The sequence below is a fragment of the Piliocolobus tephrosceles genome, chromosome 3, assembly GCF_002776525.5.
Source record: "Piliocolobus tephrosceles isolate RC106 chromosome 3, ASM277652v3, whole genome shotgun sequence".
Classification (NCBI taxonomy): domain Eukaryota; kingdom Metazoa; phylum Chordata; class Mammalia; order Primates; family Cercopithecidae; genus Piliocolobus; species Piliocolobus tephrosceles.
In genome coordinates, this window is record NC_045436.1 from 113,861,744 (window position 1) to 113,882,733 (window position 20,990).

General features: G+C 40.3%; 2 protein-coding genes across 4 annotated transcripts in view; both read left to right on the top strand.

Annotated features, from left to right (window-relative positions):
* G3BP2 (G3BP stress granule assembly factor 2) overlaps nucleotides 1-6,931 on the top strand; it is a 30,077-nt gene extending 23,146 nt beyond the window's left edge. For all 3 annotated transcript variants that reach the window (XM_023189793.1, XM_023189795.1, XM_023189794.1), the window contains 4 exons: nucleotides 970-1,072; nucleotides 2,537-2,665; nucleotides 3,225-3,343; nucleotides 3,970-6,931. In XM_023189793.1, coding sequence (XP_023045561.1) covers nucleotides 970-1,072; nucleotides 2,537-2,665; nucleotides 3,225-3,343; nucleotides 3,970-4,242 — 624 coding nt within the window. In that variant the 3' untranslated portion in view covers nucleotides 4,243-6,931. The remainder of the gene's footprint in view (nucleotides 1-969; nucleotides 1,073-2,536; nucleotides 2,666-3,224; nucleotides 3,344-3,969) is intronic.
* Nucleotides 6,932-19,569: 12,638 nt separating this feature from the next.
* The window catches only part of CDKL2 (cyclin dependent kinase like 2), a 59,628-nt gene continuing 58,207 nt past the window's right edge, over nucleotides 19,570-20,990 (top strand). The window contains exons 1-2 of the mRNA XM_026446918.1: nucleotides 19,570-19,619; nucleotides 19,749-20,037. The gene's annotated coding sequence lies outside the window, so the exon portion shown is untranslated. The remainder of the gene's footprint in view (nucleotides 19,620-19,748; nucleotides 20,038-20,990) is intronic.

Genomic DNA, 20,990 nt, shown 5'->3' on the forward strand with positions numbered 1-20,990 from the left:
TTACTAGCTTTCTGAGTTGGGGACATGTTCTCCATACTCTCTTGGGTGTTTTCAGCATCCTTTGTAGGTTCATATATTTGTCTCTCCTTGGACCATAAATATTTGGGTAGTAAAAGGTCTGAAGAGGTTGGGAATACTGAAAATGCTGTTGTCTTGAGGAAAAGGTAATAGCAGATGCCAATGTAATTTTGTTTTAAAAATAATTATATGTTTAATTCAGCAGTTGGCAGAAGCTTTTGGGAGGCACCTTAAATTGTCCTATTACTCCCAACCCCCTAGTTAAGGAAAATCGTTGGGGCCAATACTTCAAATGCATATTTTTCTCATAAGGAAGAACAGTAGGAAGCTAAAGGACTTTTAACTATTTGATATGCTACATACAAGTTTCTATAAGTCTGTCTTTTTTTAATATGCATTTTAAACTTAAAGGTAGCAGTTTTAGGTGTTAGAGCAAGCTAATTTTTATACTTTGAACTATAAAAATATTGATTTTAAGATGGGCAGAGATTTAGGCAGTACTACTGAGTACTGTTATATTTAAAGGATAGCAAACTAGATTTTTAGAAATTATGTGTTATGTATTCTTGTCTAAGATGAAGATAGCTTTTAATTTTGTTTATGTATTTACATGGAGTGGTTCATCTTGCATTTTTGTGATTTTTTTTTTTTTGGTAGCAATACCTTTTATGCTATTTCAGTGTTGATACAACTTTAATGAAAAAATGTGACTGTAAAAAGCAGCTTATTGTGAGTTACACAGAATTAAGTGGGAAAACAAAAGCTACCTACAGTCCTAGATTGGTACAGAATATCTTGATAAAAATTTATTTTTCTCATACATAGGACACTATGTTAAAAACATTCTAAACTTAAAACTGCTGTTTTGTCTGCTAGTGACTTGTTAGTTGCTTTGGTTGGTTTTTTTCCTGTAGAGTGTTTTTTATAATTTTTTTTTTCTTTATATTTTAGCCAAGAGTTGAAGCTAAACCAGAAGTTCAGTCTCAGCCACCTCGTGTGCGTGAACAACGACCTAGAGAACGACCTGGTTTTCCTCCTAGAGGACCAAGACCAGGTGAGTCAGCTCCTTTATAGCCCTTAGCCTTTAACATTTGTAAGGTTAGAAAACACTGAATTTAAAAAAACCAAAAAACTATGATGTGTTCTATACACAGACCCATATAGTCTCAAATTGCTTAAAGATGTGATATGAGCAATCCACTAAAATAGTGTCTGGGGCCGAATAACCAATTTTTAGGGAGGATTGGTTGACATGCCATGGTGACATATTTTGAAGGTGTAAAAGATGTTAACAAGTCTTTTTTTTTTTTTTTGAGACGGAGTTTCACTCTTTGTTGCCCATGCTGGAGTGCAATGGCACCATCTTGGCTCATTGCAACCTCTGCCTCCCAGGTTCAAGCAATTCTCCTTTCTCAGCCTCCCTAGTAGCTGGGATTATAGGCATGTGCCACCAGGCCCAGCTAATTTTGTATTTTTAGTAGAGATGGAGTTTCTCCATGTTGTTGGGTCAGGCTGGTCTCGAACTCCCGACCTCAGGTTATCCACCCGCCTCGGCCTCCCAAAGTGCTGGGATTACAGGCGTGAGCCACTGCGCCTGGCCTAGTCACTGGTTTTAAGAGTTCAAAACCAAGTTGCCAATAACCTACTCTCTCAACACTCCTATCCCTTCACAGATAAACAGTAAGCACATTTTGATTCTTAGGTATTAAGTAAGTTGCCATGATTTTTGACTTGTTTACATTGTTAGCTATACATGTAATACTTTTATTTGAACTCTGTGAGAATGTTTAGATTGCTTTGGGGAGGAGATGGGAGAGATGGAGATAGTTTATATCACATTTACAATGTTAATTTTTTTTTTTAAAGTGATACGTTACTGAACTAGAAGTCCTAAATTTGTCACTGATTAAACTTAGGATCTGGAGAGAGACCCTTAAATTCTGAGCTTCTTTGATGTCAAATATTACACAAATTATTCTTGTATTGCCTGTTTTCCTCACTGTGTTCCTTGTGTTACTGAGAGAATCAAGTAAGATTTTATGTATATCTATATACATATACATACACTAATATGTATAGACTACATAAATGTGATAATTGCTGTTAAAATTTACTGATTTGCTGTAATGTCATACAGTCAAAGAATTTTGAATTTCAAAAGACTAAGCAAATATTTAGTAGAGCTGTACCTCACTGTCTGAAATCTGCTTGGTTCCTGGGTGATGGCAACAGTTTGGTTAAGGAGGAATACCTGTACTGGTATTTGATTTTTGTATAATCCAGTAGATCTAGAAGAAGCTATTTTAGCGACCTAGTCATTGTCCTCACTTTACATTTTAGTGTCATGCTGTTTTCTAATCTACTAGTAATAAGTAGTTTTGCCTCTTTTTCAAGAAGCTCACCTAGTCTTATTAAACTAAAACAGGAATATCAATATTAAGTGATTTTTACATTCATTCTGTTGAAGTAGTTTTTATGATATTGTAAACTTTAATATCTGCTCTATTTCTGTTCTCAGGCAGAGGAGATATGGAACAGAATGACTCTGACAACCGTAGAATAATTCGCTATCCAGATAGTCATCAACTTTTTGTTGGTAACTTGCCACATGATATTGATGAAAATGAACTAAAAGAATTCTTCATGAGTAAGTGATTTATTTTGCTGTAGAAGTTTTTAAATTATTTTAAATTAAGAGGCATATGGAGCTTTTTTAATAACTATTTTTAAAAAATGTTTCTCTGTTTATACTGTCTCCAGCTACCAGACTCACCTTAATTGTGCAGAAGGGAGTAGACTATCTCAGATGTTTCTCAGTGACTGCTTAGTGTTGATTTCGCCTGGCTCGATAGTGTTTAGAAGAAACAGCTGGATAAATCAGTCATAAATTCAGAGATAAAGAATTCATTTGGCAAATGGGTCAATGTATTAGGAGAAAATACATTGTCTTTCCAGAGTTATGCAGTTTACTTATGAAAGGACTAATAAAGATGCAGAAAGGTAACACAACAGGCAGGCAGGCTACTTGGTATCTTAGGTGATTGCCTGCTTGAGTAAATACGTCGGCTATCACTGTGTGTAGAAGCTTGCGAGTTTTATTTTAAAATGGATCAGGGAGATTAAGATTATTCATCCTGAACAGTTTGAGCCATCAAGGTATTCTGTTAAAAAATATTTAACCCTTGATGTAATGTATATTTTCACAGGTTTTGGAAACGTTGTGGAACTTCGCATCAATACCAAGGGTGTTGGGGGAAAGCTTCCAAATTTTGGTTTTGTGGTTTTTGATGACTCTGAACCAGTTCAGAGAATCTTAATTGCGAAAGTAAGTGATTTAAAGGGCATAATTCAAGACTTTATTATTTCGTTGTATATATTAATTTGGGGTATTTAAAAACCATAGAAAATCTTTTAATAATAAAGCTAAAAATAGTTATTAAATGGTATTTATGCAAAGAGAAAGGTTTGTTAGCAGTTTGTGGATCATTTTAAATTTTGTTATTTGCTTTGCTGAAGAAGGTGGGAAAGATTGCATGTTAAGAATTTTGGCTGGGTATAGTGACTCACACTTGTAATCCCAGCACTTTGGGAGGTTAAGGCAGGAGGATTGCTTGAGCTCAGGAGAGTTCAAGACCAGCCTGGGCAACAGTGAGACATTGTCTTTAAAAAAACAAAAATAGTCGGCCATGGTGGTGGACACCTATAATCCCAGCTACTCAGGTGGCTGAGGTGGGAGGATCACTTGAGCCCAGGATGTCAAGGCTGCAGTGAGCCATGCTTGTGCCGCTGGCTGTCACCAGCCTGGGTGACAGCTGAGACCCTGTTTCTGGGGGCGGGGGGCTTGTAAAAGTGTTTTGTTCCTTATGTTTCTCTAACTTACCTGTTCAAAGTAATACATTTCTATTGCTGTCTAACCTGCCCATGTAAATATTTTTCTCCTCTTTTATAAAGCCAATTATGTTTCGAGGGGAAGTACGTTTAAATGTTGAAGAGAAAAAAACAAGAGCTGCAAGAGAGCGAGAAACCAGAGGTGGTGGTGATGATCGCAGGGATATTAGGCGCAATGATCGAGGTCCTGGTGGTCCACGTGGAATTGTGGGTGGTGGAATGATGCGTGATCGTGATGGAAGAGGACCTCCTCCAAGGGGTGGCATGGCACAGAAACTTGGCTCTGGAAGAGGAACCGGGCAAATGGAAGGCCGCTTCACAGGACAGCGTCGCTGAAGCTCCACTGTTGGCAAAGTCTTGGCAGTGGTACATTATTCATCGTGTTTGCATTCTTGTTAATTTTTTTTTTGGCTTTGGAATGTGACACAGCCTTTTTGATCATTTCTTTGATGTGAAAAGCATCTTTTGGTTATCAGTTAAATTGAGGTGGACATTATTTCCCCAATTTCACAACAGGATTCACATTGTTAATTTATAAATCTAGACTTGGAGAATTAAGGACTGAGAAATGACCATATCTTAAACTATCTACGACAAAGTGAACTTAAAAGGACATGCCCACTGAATTCAGGTCCTTTGAGTCAAAAAAAAATCTTCTGCTGCACATTTTGTTTAAGTGTTACTGTTTCTGCCTGTTAATGTTGGGAACACATAGTGCAATTTGTGCAATTGGAGAATCTTGCCTTTTTTCTTGGCTCCCCCCAAAAATACAAACCAACAGAAACTTGTTATGCACTCATCAAAATGTACTCATGGGTATTCTGAACTCATTAACATTGACATCTGCAACAGGAGGCAACAGGGAAAAAATCTTTCATCTTCTTTTCCGGTAGAGAATAGCTTGTGAAATGATGAGGGCATTTTATCTGCTTGCTGTGACCAGCGTGTGTACACATAAACCTTAACAAGACTACAAGTATATTCCAGAAGGAAGTCATTTTAGTTATGAACTAAATAACAAAAATTAGAACTTCAAATGCGATGGTCTTGACCATTAGACCAGATTTAGTAGCTCCATATCTAAGATTTTTCTACCTGCCCCTCTTCAGTACAGGGATGGCTGGCTGCTCAACACACTCCTCCTCCCCTTTTTTCCTTTCTTTAAGCTGTGTACAGTGAAAATTGTCTTTACTGTATTTTTGTTCTCTGGTAATGTAATAAGCATGATGGTGCCTTCTATTAATACATCATTCCAGTCTTGCTGGTAATTTTGTACAGTATAGTGTATGAATTGCTGTGCTGCAAAGCCAAACAGCTGCAAAATGTTGGAAAATCATCGAAATGTATAAAAATTGCAGTATCTTTAAAATCAGTAAAATGGACTAGCATATTATTTATCTTGTTCTTCAGTTAACAACTTTGTGTTATCTGTGGGAGGGAGGGAGTCTTGTGTGTTTGTGGGGAGAGGGAAGGAGGAAGTCGGTTATTTGAGTAAGTCTCTAGTTGACTTTTCTCTTAGCTCAAATGTGGACCTTGAAACGTATCACTTCAGGGCTTGGAAAAGTCAGTCAACTTGACGTACATTTTTAGTGACATTTTAAAAGCAGTCAGATTCCATAAATGGCAAGTAAGCCTGAAGTGAGGATACTGCAATTTTCGGAGAAAAGAACAGCAGCTCTTTAAGTGTTTGCATTTTCTATTTGGGGGGGGCAGGGAACTGTCATTCATTTTGCACAATTCTTGAACTGATGTCAGCACCCGAGTGGCTCCTGAATTTAAGTCTGGGACGACATCTTTTATTTTTACATGAATCTTTAAACAATTCTGTGAGCAGAGTTTGTAGCTGCTGGATTATTGTCTGTCTTTATAGCAAGTTCCAGTAAACCACAAGTATGGCAAAGCTTATCCAATTTTGTGCTTGGAGCAATCAGTACATACCAGTTTCTGATGTTTCAGGCAGGAGTGGGGTAAATAAGTGTGACCACTTAAAGCTGCTCGTTAGCATGGAAGACTTCTCCATTCTATCTTTGTAAAACAGACAAGATATGCACTTGACATAGTAGCAAATTGGTTCTGAATTAGGCAACTGTTTGCTCTTTAGTAAACTAGCAAATGATACCTGTATTTTGTTTTTCATGTACTGGGCAATATGAGTAAAATCTGTCCCTTTTTCCCCCTTTGAAAGAGGTCTTCCATGTTGGAGGGAAAGTCTTGCACTATTGCATATATTTTGGGGACACAGGTTTTCATAGTTTCCATTTTTGGGGGGCCTAAGGAAATTTTTTTTTTTTTTTCTGTTTGAAACAGTTTTATACTTTCTGATGTATAGTACTTGAAGTTCTTACCAGAAAATTACTTTGGAGTTTTGAAGCCTTTATTAATACTACTTTTAAAGAAGCAGTTGTTTTATTGTCATTGTTTTTTTTTCCCCCAAGCATATTTTCTTCTATTTGTTTATATATGTATACACACACACACATATATATACTTGTATATATATGTACATATATATAATTTCCAATTCAGGATATTGCCCTGCCATCCATGAAAACTGTTCTGGCACCAAAAGTAATGACAAATGTTAAGTGTAATAATAGAAAAGTAGAGCAAAGAGCCATTCAGCCTCAGTCTTTACATACCATGAATAAAACATTAAAACATCATATGGAGAAGTTTACATGGTGATTGTTCACCTGCAGTACTGTGGACTTTCAACATTTTGTCCTCTTTTCAGTGAAACAGTAAAAATATTCATCTACCATTACTGTTATTTGCTGATTTTGTTTTATTTTTTGATGGTAATATTCTATCCTTATGACACTATTGCAACCAAATTGGCTTTACCATCTTGGCTTTAGTAGGTATAGAAAACAATGGATTACCATCTTTATTGCTGTAATGTGTTAAGCATTATATGCTAGTAGAATCTAGTTTAATTGTTTCAGGTGGAAAGTATTCTTTGAGTTTCCATATTGAATGTGTTTGGACTAAACAAACAATAAACTACTGATGTCTGCAGCATTTATCTATGTCCCTAATTTATAGTTTTTGTTGTTCCCAAATGTTTTCTCCCAGTTGCATTTCATACAGACTAAGTGGGAATAATAAGCAGTTGGGTTTTAGAACAATTTCTTATATGTGAAATTTGATATATAAAAAAGGTAAAACATTTAAGTAACACTTGACCATTCTAAGAAATCTATCCCAATCCAGTTAGACAGCTGGTATACATGTTGAATGTTAGAATAATAAGTAGTAAGAATGATGAGAATGATCTGAAGCAGATTACAACCTTGGATTTTCTGAAGTATTTCTGCCTTGCATCTTACAAGAAAGGAGAAAAGAAGGGATGAGCAGATTGAATTTATCAAGCTCTACAAAAATATTGATGTACTCATTAGCCATATATAGTCATGCTTTCAATGAAAAATGAGGTCCTAAGGCATGTGTAATTTCAGAACTTGAACCTTTTCCTTCCTAAAGGGGATGATATAGTTGAATTTTATCTACTGTTAATAACACTTTAAGATTTCTAAATCAGTCTTCGCAAACTTGTACTGGGAAGAAACCAGAATAACCATTGCTTCATCTTACGGGGAAGGAAGACTTAAACCTTTTGTAAACTGACTTCTAATTATAATGTAATAATTTATCTAACTCTGACTATGGAAAAACATTTTTTAAAGGGGATAAAATGTGCATCCCACACTGCTGAAAATAGGTTCAAATTTGAAAGAGCAAATTAGTAGTTGGTCCTGGGAATTTCTATGGAACAACATATCTGAAAACAGCCACTCAAGAGGTTGAGTTGCTCATCATAATATATATTTTAGCTGCAGATCAATAGAGACCCTTATAAGTGTTATAAGACTTCCTAGTTAAGACTTTTTGATCAGTTTGATGCCAGTGCTCTTATGTAAAATTACTGGACAAACAATTTAAGTCACGAAAGAAATTTGTGATTTAAGTACATTCATATAGAAAATAATTTGCACATTATTCCTAAAGAAGTTTCTGGCAGTTTTTGATAAGGACTAAAGTCTACTAATCTGTTTATGTAGTACATGTACTCATGTTTCACATGCTTCAGAAATATAAGAAGTCTAGGATATATGAAATTTTTCAAAAGTCTTTTTAGCATCAAATGTTGGGCAAAATACTGTAAGTGCAGATTCAGAAATACGCATTAACAGAAACATTACTAGCCTTCTGTTAATTACGAAATTAACTGATCTTTGTCTTTGACCTCTAAAGTTTTTTTGTTTTTTGTTTTTTTTTTTTTTTGAGACGGAGTGTTGCTCTGTCAACCCAGGCTGGAGTGCAGTGGCACGATCTCAACTCACTGCAACCTCCACCTCCCAGGTTCAAGCAATTCTGCCTCACCTCCCAAGTAGCTGGGACTACAGGCGTCTGCCACCATGCCAGGCTAAGTTTTTGTGTTTTTAGTAGAGACAGGGTTTCACCGTGTTAGCCAGGATGGTCTCGATCTGACCTCGTGATCCGCCCCGCTCAGCCTCCCAAAGTGCTGGGATTACGGGGCATGAGCCACCACACCCAGCTGACCTCTGAAAGGTTGATAAAGCTGGCTGCCTCCTTGAAATGCATTCACTTTTGTGACATTAATATTCCTTTAACTGCTCCTGTTTTTTTTTTTTGTCGTTGTTGAGACAGAGTCTCACTCTTACTGCCCAGGCTGGAGTGCAGTGACTTGATTTCGGCTCACCACAACCTCCGCCTCCCGGGTTCAAGTGATTCTCCTGCCTCAGCCTCCTGAGTGGCTGGGATTACAGGCGCCTGCCACCACGCCCAGCTAATTTGGTATTTTTAGTACAGACGGGGTTTCACCATGTTGACCAGGCTGATCTCGAACTCCGAACTTCACGTGATCCACCCGCCTGGGCCTCCCAAAGTGCTGGGATTATAGGCGTGAGCCACCATGCCCAGCCTCACTGCCCCTGTTTTTCTATTGTCACCATACCCTACTAGTTCCTTCTGTCCCTTGTCTATTTTCCCCACAAAATTTCTCTGAGTTGTTTTATTTAGGCCAGGCACTACATTGGCTTCAATATATTATCCACTTAGTAAATTCCATATACTATATGATAATCAAGAGCAGAACTTTGGAGACAGCCTGGGCTTGGATGGCAGCTCCATCATTCAATGGTAAGCGTTTTTCTGTGCTTGTCCCCTCATTTGTGAAATGGGATGGGTGATTGTGAGAACTCACAGAGTTAACATGTAAAGCACTTAAAATGTCACTGATGTTAGCTGTTTTTTTGTGTTTTGTTTTTTTGAGATGGAGTCTTGTTGTTGCCCTAGGCTGGAGTGCAATAGCGCAATCTTGGCTCACTGCAACGTCTGCCTCCCAGATTCCAGCAATTCTCCTGCCACAGCCTCCCAAGTGGCTGAGATTACAGGTGCCTGCCACCACGCCCTGCTAATTTTTGTATTTTTAGTAGAGACAGGGTTTCACCATGTTCGCCAGGCTGGTCTTAAACTCCTGACCTCAGGTGATCCACCCACCTTGGCCTCCCAAAGTGCTGGGATTATAGGCGTGAGCCACCGCCCCTGGCCAGTGTTAGCTGTTATTGACTCAATTGCATTTCTGCTGTCTACCTACCCTGCATTCTAGACATGTCTTTTTAAATATCCTTTTGGCTAGTTCCCTTTTGATAATTCAAAATTGGTAAGTCCAAAACAGTGTATTTTTTTTTTCCTATGCAACTTAACCTGTGTATACCTGGCTCTGATGATGAACATCTCATTTTCTGATTTAATCAGCCTAGAAATGTTTGAAGTCTCATCTTTTCCATTCCATACTTTGTCTCCCTCCTCCTTTATTGTCCATTTTCCCTGCCACAAGACCTGTTCATGTTATTCTAACTTCCACTGGCTCAGTTCATTCATTAGCCATTGAATTTCAAAATACCAAGCACTGTTCTAGGTACTACTAAGAAATGATTAGTAGTACCTAATGGCTCACTCCTGTAATCCCAGCACTCTGGGAGGCCGAGGTGGGCAGATCACCTGAGGTCAGGAGTTTGAGACCATCCTGACCAACATGGTGAAACCCTGTCTCTACTAAGGATACAAAAAATTAACCAGGCATGGTGGCACATGCGTGTAATCCCAGCTACTCGGGAGGCTGAGACAGAAGAATTGCTTGAACCTGGGAGGCGGAGGTTGCAGCGAGCCGAGATTGCACCATTGCACTCCAGCCTGGGCAACAAGAGTGACACTCCATCTCAAAAAAGGGAAAAAAAAGAAAAAAGAAATGATTACATAAGATTCCCACTCTTAAGTTAAAAAGGCCCCTGAAGAAGCCCTATGGGGAAATTGAGTAGGTGCCTGTTTAGAAGAATAGCTAGGGGTCAGGCAGTAAAGAGTCTAGTTGGCCTAACAGAGGTTGGTCTTTATCCCAACCAACTGCAATGGGGAAGTTGGTGATTTTTGGCAGGTAGGTAGGTGTAGGGGGAAGGTAATTAGTGACAGGATTTCTATTTTGAAATGTCTCTTGCTGCAGAGTAAACAAATTGAAGGAGTTCAATAATGATGTATTGGAGTAAACCAGGTAAAGGGATGTTGCAATATTTCAGTCAAGAGCTATTATAGCTTAGACTAGAGTGGCAGTGCTAGAAATCTAAAGTTGATGCATTTGGAATATTTGAAGGTAATATGCCCAGGTCTTGGTGAGAAAAAGGGTAGTATCAAAGAATCTCAAGTTCCTCACTTGAATAATTGGAGAAATAAAATGTGAAGGATAGGAACACAAGAGGGGGAAAAAATCGTTAAAGGAGGGACAGGAGTGCTAGAGAAATGCTTTATGGGATTTTGATGTAAGACTTGAAAAGATCAGTCTAGCTAGGAGTGTTACTTCGTACATTGTGTTTGGCTCCCTTGACTTATGTCCTTTTTATTTTGAAAATAATATATGAAATATGTGTATTTTACCACAATTAAAAACAAATACATGCTGTGCACATTATGGAAAATACAGATGATCCAAAATAATGAGCTCCCATAATGCAGCCCATACATGGTTCCTATGAATGACTTGGCGTACGTATTTTTTTCTTCAGATATTTCTGTTTTATATAGTTCATTGTTTTAGTGAAGACCAACCATTGAACAATATTTACTCTTTTTTTTATTTTTTATTTATTTTTTTGAGACGGAGTTTCGCTCTTTGTTGCCCAGGCTGGAGTGCAATGGCGCGATCTTGGCTCACCGCAACATCCACCTCCTGGGTTCAAGTGATTCTCCCGCCTCAGCCTCCTGAGTAGCTGGGATTACAGGCATGCACCACCATGCCCGGCTAATTTTGCATTTTTAGTGGAGACGGGGTTTCTCCATGTTGGTCAGCCTGGTCTCAAACTTCCGACCTCAGGTGATCCGCCCACCTCAGCCTCTCAAAGTGTTGGGATTACAGGAGTGAGCCACCGTGCCCAGCCTGAACAATGTTTATTAAGCACCTCTGTGCACTAGGACCTATTATTGATGTTAAGGATACATGAATGAATAGGCCATTGGTCTCCCAGAGAGTAGTTACTTGATAATGGAGAAGTAGTTGTAAATGTGATGTAGAACATTAAGATAATACAAAGCCTCTCAGTGGCAACTTGAGGCAGGTGTTCCCCAGTCACCTGTTCTAGAGTTGACATTTAATGCAGGGACACACCACCAAAAGGACTAGCTAATGCAGTCTGTAAAACTGGAATAGCTTGGAGGGTAACTGGAAGAGGTTGGATGGAGTGAGTCAAGGAGTGGCAAAGTGGTAAGAGGTGAGGTAGAAGACAGGATTCTCTCAAGCTCGTAAGCCAGGGTAAGGAGTTTATTTGGATTTTTTTTCTAATTGCCTTAGGAAGCCATTAAAGAAGAAAGCATCAGAGTGATGAAATATGCTGTACTGAAAATAGGTGGTATAATCACAAGAATGGAAGCAGAACTGGTAAGCTGTTATAGTCTACGACTATTATATCTGAGGGAGAAATAGCATCTGATTTAAGCAAGCTAAGTCTACTTGTTTACAGCCACAGATATGGAGGCTCAGGATACTATAGTATGAGACAATTTGAATGATGAATTATCAAAGTGTCGATCTGCTTTAAAGGGTGACACAGGCTGGGTGTGGCGGCTCACACTTGTAATCTTAGCACATTGGGAGGCTGAAGAAGCAAGATCACTTGAGCACAGGAATTCAAGACCAGCCTGGGAAACATGGCAAGACCTGGTCTCCACAAAAAATAAATTAACCAAGCATGTTAGCACATGCCTGTAGTCTCAGCTACTAAGGGGCTGATGTGGGAGGATCGCTTGAGCCCAGGAGGTCAAGGCTGCAGTGAGCCATGTTCACACCACTTGCATTCCAGTCCGGAAAACAGAGTGAAACCCTGTCTCAAAATTAAAGGGCTATAAAATCAACTTCAGAATGAGTCATTAAATTTTAGAAAAGGGGTTTTAAACACCAGGAATGTAAACTTTGAATGGAATGCATTTTTATCCTGGCTTTATTTTAGAAAATTGTAAACTCAGTCTGGAGCACTAGCAGGCCTAAAATTAAGGATCCCTTCATCAGGAATTATATTGAGGAAGCACAGCATTAATTAATAAGGCAGAGTGGGGACTTGGAACAGAAGTTGATAGATGTTGAATACTGTGTCTATGAAAAAGGGAATATTTTTTGATGACCTGTCATTTTATATACATTATACCTTTTATTCTGATAATCCTCTTTAAAAGTTTTTTAAGAGGTGCACTAAAGCTTGGAGAAGTTAAAAACAAACAAAAAAACTGCCTGACACAGTGATGAGCTTTTTGGAATAGAAAGCAGATGTGAGACATTTCATTGGAAGGTGACTTGGAATGACTTAGAATGGTGTTTCAAGGCAGGCACAAATAATAAAGTAACACATATATGTGAAAGATGTGAGAAGAACTTATATAGCCATTAATGAATATTGGCACTGAATATGTGCCAGAAACTTGCCTAGATGCTGGCTGGCAGTACAGCAGATGCAACCTACCTTTAGGAAATTTGTATTTTGAGGGAGAGAGGCAGCAAGCATGTTAATTTCAGTTCTGATTTGTCCTGAGCAGAATACAACCTATTTAATCCTAATGGTAATCCTATGAGAGTAGTACGATTTACAGAAGGGTTAACTCAGGCACAAAGGGCTAGCTATTTGTTCAAGACCACATGGCTAATTGGGGTAGAACTAATACAGGAGAATAGTGACCGGAGATGGGGCTGTTCTACCCAGGATGGTAATGAAAAGAGGTATACCTAAGATTTGAAGAGAAGACGGCCTTGAGTAAATCCAGGGGTAAAGCGTTCCAAGTGAAAATACGGAGGCCCTGTTTTTGGAAGGAGTTTGGTATCTTAAAGGGCAATAAGAAGGCCAGTATGGCTCTAGTGATAATGCAGATGATATTAATAGGTAGATATTAAGAGGTAGGAAGAGCTAAATTGAGGGTGGTCTTGTATTTTGAATTTTACTCGGGATTGTAGGGATCTGAATATTGATGTGATCTGAATTAGGAAGAACTGTCAGGTGACAGGTGATAGTAGCTTGGATAAGGGTTGTAGCAGTGGAGATGGTGGTTAGTGGTCAGTTAATGAGATATGTTTTTGAGGTAGAACCTATAAAGTTGCTTAGGGATTGGATTTTGAATGTGAGGGAGGGAAGACTCAAGGTTGACTCATAGGATTTGGGGGCACCTTGGATGGACGGCTATGGTACTCACATAGGGAAAGAGAAGTGGATTGTGGAGGGGAAATCAACAGTTCTGTTTTAGCCATGTTAAGTTTCACATGCCAATTGGATATCCAAGAAGAAATGTCAGGCAATTAAATGTGTGATTCTGGAGTTCTGAGAAGTCTGTGCTGTGAGTGGTGCAAATAGATCTTTGCAGCCTTTGGATTAGATGAGATCACTTAAGAAGAGTATGTATAGAAGAGATGAGGCTGACGAATGAGACCTCAGATACTTCCAAAACTTAGGATTATAGTGCAGGAGAGGAGCATACAAAGAAAACAATGAGACAAAATATGATAAGTGTTGGTGTCATGGGAAGCCAAGTTTCAAGAGTTTATCAGAAGAAAAGGATAGACAGTTGTGTCAAATGCTGCTGAAAGTTCAAATAAAATAGGAAGTGAATTAGAGTGGGCTAACTGCTATAATAAATAGATCCCAAAATGTCTAATGGCTTAGATAAAATAGTTTTTTTTCCCTGCTTCCTGGAAAACGTATTAGAGTGGCAGTGAAAAGGCCAGTGGTCTGGCCCTCCTCCCATGTAGCTATTTAGAAAAACAGGTGAATGAAGGCTCTACCAACTTCAATAGGTGGCTCCAAGATTACGGAATCATCTCTACTATAGCTAACTGAAAGGGAAAAAGAGCATGGAGGATCATGAGTGCTAGATTTTTATGGGCCAGGAATAGGAATGTGCACATCTCATATTCCATTGGCTTGAATTCAATCACATAGCCATTCCCAACTTCATGGAGGTTGCAAAAAATAAGCCATGCGTACAGGCAAAAGAGAAATCAGCTTATTGTGAGTAGCTAGTAAGCTCCACTACAGATGTCTTTGGCAGTATGTAGGCCATAGTGACTTTGGTAAGAACTATTTCAAAGAAGTAATAAGGATGAAGCCCAAGAGAGGACTGGATTATCAGAAATTGAACTAATGAACACCAACTTTTTCTGTAGTTTTGCTATGAGGAGGATGAACAGAGGAATGGGGTGAGGCTAGAAGGAAATGAAAAGTAAGGGAGGGTAATAAGAGGCATGTTACTTATAGTGCAAACAACCAGAAGGTATACTATTTTATTTATTACCATGGTTAACTAAGTAGGAAAGAATATATACTATTTTTAATATTTGAGGAATGGATTCCTATGTTCACAACCATTATGGTATAGATGCTGGTGGCTGATACGGCAAGGTGTGGTATATGTTGAATTTGGCAAAATAAGTGGCACCTTATACTTTAGGTTTTCAAATCTAGTTGTCTTCATAATCTTTTAATGTAGTAATCAAGTCATTAAACTGCTAGGTTTAGCAAATGTCCTCTCATCAAAAAAACTTAAAACTTCAAAATGAGTCAGTCCATTTTCTTAATAGAATGGGGAAATGTATTCATTGTTGCATGTTCTATAATATACTGATAATGAAGAACCTTTTGTAGTCTAAAGATTTTACGGCCCTTTCATTTGATGACTCAATTGAGGTGATGCCAAAACCTCATCAGTCAGGATCTCATGGAGCTTAAGTGAGTGACTTTTTGGTGGGACTAGTTGGGGATGGGAAAGAAAATGGCCCAAGCACATTGTTTTTTGGATGTCAAGATATGTAGAAAATGATTGTTGTGGACAGCAATTTAAGAGATGATTGCTAATGTGAGGAAGAATGGGTCTACGCTAAACTAAAATATATAAATTCATTGGAAAATACTTCTGGGCAGGCTATAATTTCTAATCCCCCTCTAGTCTATTATTTTTAAGTTGAGATACAAATTACATAAAATTCACCCTTTTCAGTGTACAATTCAGTGGTTTTTCATATATTCACAAGGTTATATAACCATCACCACTACCTAATTCCAGAACATTTTCATCACCCCAAAAATAAATCTCATACCTATCTGTAGTCACTTTCCATTCCCATCTAACCACAGCCCCTGGTAACCACTAATGTACTTTCTGTTTCTATGGATTTGCCTAGGCTGGACACTTGGTATAATATGTGCCTTTTTGTGTCTGGCTTCTTTCCCTTGGCATAGTGTTTTCAAGATTCATCCATCATGTATCAGCACTTCCTTTTATGGTTAAGTAATATTCCATTAAGTTGAATACACCACATTTTATTCCTCAGCTGACGGACATTTGGGTTTTTTCTATTTTTTTTTTTTTTTGGCTATTAATAATGCTGTTGTGAGCATTTGTGTGTAAGTTTTTATGTGAACATGTTTTTATTTATCTTATAATACCTGGAAGTGGAATTGCTGGGTCATATGGTCCTTAATCTATTTCACATTTATTTCACTGCTATTGCCATCTCTCGAGCTGTCCTCTCTTGACATCCACCTCATGCACTCGTATACTGTTTTCTTTAGATTTTTGGAACATTTTCACTTTCTTCAGTGAATCATGTCTTTCTCAGCCTCTTCCACTATAGTCCTACTTGGGTCGTTCATGTTAATGAACTTTTCATACTGTGATCTCAAGTTTCTTTGAACTCAATGACATTTTCCACTCAACTTCAGCTACCCAAGAAACAGCCAAATACTCCACCCTTTAGAACTGATCATCCTGTGCCATTTCCAACAACTGGAATACACAAACTGCTTTCTCTGATAACTTTTTCCTCCTATATTGCTCCTTTAAACTTATTCTTAAACTTACTCTTCATGCCTATGATGACTTCCAGACCCTTGGTGCCTCTGTTTTCAGTTTATTTATTTATTTATTTTTGAGACAAAGTCTTGCCCTGTCCCCCAGGCTGGAGTGGAGTGGCGCGATCTGGGCTCACTGCAAGCTCCCCCTCCCGGGTTCACACCATTCTCCTGTCTCAGCCTCCCAAGTAGCTGGCGTCTGCCACCACGCCTGGCTAATTTTTTTGTATTTTTAGTAGAGATGGGGTTTCCCCATGTTAGCCAGAATGGTCTCAAACTCCTGACCTTGTGGTCCACCCGCCTCGGCCTCCCAAAGTGCTGGGATTACAGGTGTGAGCCACTGTGCCTGGCTTGTTTTCAGTTTATTAGCTAACTGCTGTCAAAATTTATCTTCCTATCTAGCAGGAGCCCATGGCAAGCAATTTTAGTGGTATTTTCTCCAGCATCTTTGATTCCTTTTTCTCAGTGATCCTTGTTCTGAAATTCCTTAACTCCTTTGTTTAATCTTGTTGCATTATCAGTTCTCTAAAAGAGGCGGCTTATATACCATCTATTTTCTCCATTCTTTCCTTTGGGGTTGCCCAATTCTGGGCACCAGTGTCAGTTGGTTCACTGTAAATTCATGGTGTCCAGGCTCAAGTGAGCACATTTTTACTATTTTGTGTTCCTTTTATATCAAAATGACTTCGTAACTATTCTAACGTATTTCTGCTCTCAAATCCTTAAACTTCTATCTCACCATTACCTTTTTATCCAAAAATAAAGTTCTTTTACTGAGATGACCTGGGCCCACAGTGTATGCTCTACACTTTTCTCAGTTTTTTCCATTTTCTCTAAACCTCTTCAAGCCTAACCCCTTCTCATACAGTATTACCTACTCTTCAGTACCGCTCCTTGGTTTTTCGTTAATTATTGCATTTCTTCCCTCTTTAAGGTCTCTCTCCACTCTTTTTTCCCTATAAATATTTACCGCTTTAAAAAGAAAAAATAGGCCGGGTGCGATGGGTCACGCCTCTAATCCCAGCACTTTGGGAGGCTGAGGCGGGCGGATCAACTGAGGTCAGGAATTCAAGACCAGTTGGGTCAACATGGCGAAACCCTCTCTCTACTAAAAATAGAAAAAAATTAGCTGGGCATAGTGGTGGGTGCCTGTAATCCCAGTTACCTGGGAGGCTGAGACAGAAGAATGGCTTAAACTTGGGAAGCGGAGGTTGCAGTGAGCCGAGATCGTGCTGCTGCACTCCAGCCTGGGCAACAGAGCAAGACTCTGCCTCAGAAAAAGAAAGAAAGAAAGAAAAAATAGTAACACAATCCTGTTCCTACATAATACCTTCTCTATAACAATCCTGTAGATGGCCAGAATGTGTAAGTCTTTAATATCCTCTGTGCTCTACAACTGGCTTTCAAACTCAGTTCTTACTGAAATTGTTTTCTTTTTATTTCTTTTTATTTTTTTGAGACAAAGTCTCACTGTGTCGCCCAGGCTGGTGTGCAGTGGTGCAATCTTGGCTCACTGCAACCTCCGCCTCTCGGGGAATCAAGCTACCTCAGCCTCCCAAGTAGCTGGGATTACAGGCGCCCACAACCATGCCCAGCTAATTTTTGTATTTTTAGTAGAGACGGGGTTTCACCATGTTGGCCTGGCTGGTCTCAAACTCCTGACCTCAGGTGATCCGCCCGCCTCGGCCTCCCAAAGTGCTGGGATTACAGGCATGAGCCACCCCGTCTGGCTGAAATTGTTTTCTAAAGCATCACTTGTTTGCCAAATCCAGTATTTTCAGTCTTTATCCTTTGGTTCCCTGTGAGGTATGAATGGATCATTTAAGCTTCTAGGCCTCTTGCATGAAGGGGCCTTAAAATGTTATATGGTTGCATATGATTATAAAATTGCAAAAGTAAAATAGTTTTGCACTCTTGTTTTTGAGCCTCAGGCCCAACAAAATTGGATCTACCCCCATACAAAAGAAGTTCATCAGAGTCTCTTATAGGCTATAGAGGTACCAAAATGGGACAAGGTTTCTCACAACTTGGTCACAGCTAAGAATAGAGCTAATTGCTACATTAAGACTCACATCTTGAATTGACCAAATAATTCTATTCAAAGACATAACTAGACCTCAGGTCCGGTTCTCAATATTACAGGTTCAGGAACTAGATTTGAAGCAGTTTGGCCAAGGTAATTAACCACTGGGAGATTAATGCAAACTAACCAAACTCACAAAAGACTATAAAAAGAATGTCTATTTCTTAATGTACAAGAAGGAATCAATACCTTAACATTAATTATTAATACCTTAATATTGACTAGGGTATATGGTAGACATTTGTCTGCTATCCAGAAACACTCTATTCCCTAAATCAAAGTAGTTTAGAGACCAAAATGATCACGAAATGTTTAGTTATCATGATTGAAAGTGTTATTTTACTGGCCTTATGGCCTCCTCGCTGCCTCAGATCCCCTGAAAATAGGGAAAGCTCTGTTCCTGTGTGATTTAAGCCTGTGCATGATTCTGACCTACCAGTCTTGCTCAGTCATGGATTGAGCTGCATTTTTGCATTTAAGGCAAGTTTTATCGCAAGCCCTAACTCCACCCCATTTGGCTGCCATACGCGGGTGTTGTGCGTGTCCTCCAGATCCCCAGCCATCCCAGCGCTTTCCCATTCCACTCATTCCCTCTCTTCCCCTTCCTCCATCTCAAAGTGTTTTCCCTCACTTTCAGTGGCCAGACTGGCCTCCCCAAGGTCCCTCCTAACATCAGGTCTGTCATCAGCTACCTTCTTCCACTTGCCTCGCCTACTAATCATCACCTCCTAGACTGTCACCGTCATCTCCTACCTGGCTCACACTGGCCCCACCGCCCAGAACGGAAAGGAAGCTTGGAATCGCGGTCAGGCCGCGCCTTCGCGACTCAGGAAACCCGGGCCCTCCCCTGCCCAGCAGCTTGGCTGTGAGGGAAACCGTATCGCATTTTGCATAGTCTTCTCAGTCCTACATAACCGCCACCTTTACCCTTCGCGTGGGCATCACAATCGCCTCCTCCCCCTGGCGAAGGCAGAAAGGCGTCTCGTGACGAGAACCAAGGCGTGTGGGGACGCAGGGCCTCTGCGTGTCAGGGAGCAGAACCTGGGCCGAGCCCTAGGTGAAGGGGCGGGGTGGTTGGCCCTGAGCCAATCATGGCTCGTGACGACACGGCTCGGCCAATCAGAACAAGGGAGGCTTGGGGCACTCGGGGCGGGTGAGGAACCGCCCCCTTCCAGCTCCGCGGCCAACACCTTGGCCCAGGGGTAGTTGGAGCGGTGCAGGTTCCCAGGCTCCAGGTACTGGGCGCCTTACAAGCTGGGAGGTGCTGCCTCTCACCCAGCTAATTGCTTTCTAGCCCCTGGCCTTCACAGGCGTTGGTGCCTACCGTGAACGCATTCTGACCTGTGCTGTATCTCTCTCCCAAGACTTTGTGCCTATGGTTGGGGACAGAGTGAGGTCGTTGCCTTGACGACGACAGCATGCGGCCCGTGGTCCTCCTAAGTGTGAGCTTGCGGCGGACGGAGGCCCACCTGCCTCCCTGCCTGCTTCGCCCTGGACTCGTGACTGCGTCCGCAGAAGAAATCACAGCAGCACTGGAATTGCTAGTTTGCTAGGCAGCATCTTTTGGACCTGCGAGTGATATGCATTTCACCTCAAATTTGTTTACAAGTTGAAAACCTTTGGGTCTTTCTATGCGAACGGATTGAAGAAACAGTAAGTATAAGTACTTTTTAAAGCTTCTGTTATCTCGTTCTTTGATCTATAAAAGATTTCAATCTGTCTTTTCTTTTTCTTTCTTTCTTTCTTTTTTTTTTTTTTGAGATGGAGTTTCGCTCTTGTTGCCCAGGCTGGAGTGCAATGGCGTGGTCGCGGCTCACCGCAACCTCTGCCTTCCGGATTCAAGCGATTCTCCTGCCTCAGCCTCCCAAGTAGCTGGGATTACAGGCATCACCACCACGCCTGGCTAATTTTGTATTTTTAGTAGAGACAGGGTTTCTCCATGTTGGTTAGGCTGGTGTCGAACTCCCGACCTCAGGTGATCCGCTCACCTCGGCCTCCCAGAGTGCTGGGATTACAGGCATAAGACTTCGTTCCCGCCCTTCAATCTGTCTTAAACAAAATAAAAAATTAGCATTCTCCAAATATTTTATCTAAATTGTTGGTATTAGAACCATCCAGGTTTCTTTGCCCATTGGCCAGGTTTCTTTTTCATTTGTATTACCTTTCCATTCAAGAGTAGAAGGCATGAGAAGTTATAGTTTATGAGTAACCGTTTCAGGAAACAAGAGGCTTTGTAGGCTGTGATACTTTTAAAGTATTTATGGACAGTGCCACTTGAAAAAGTAGGTGTGTTCGGGCCGGGCGCGGTGGCTCAAGCCTGTAATCCCAGCACTTTGGGAGGCCGAGGCGGGTGGATCACGAGGTCAGGAGATCGAGACCATCCTGGCTAACATGGTGAAACCCCGTCTCTACTAAAAATACAAAAAACTAGCCGGGCGTGGTGGCGGGCGCCTGTAGTCCCAGCTACTCGGAGGCTGAGGCGGGAGAATGGCGTGAACCCGGGAGGCGGAGCTTGCAGTGAGCCGAGATCGGGCTACTGCACTCCAGCCTGGGCGACACAGCAAGACTCCGTCTCAAAAAAAAAAAAAAAAAAAAAAAAAAAAAAA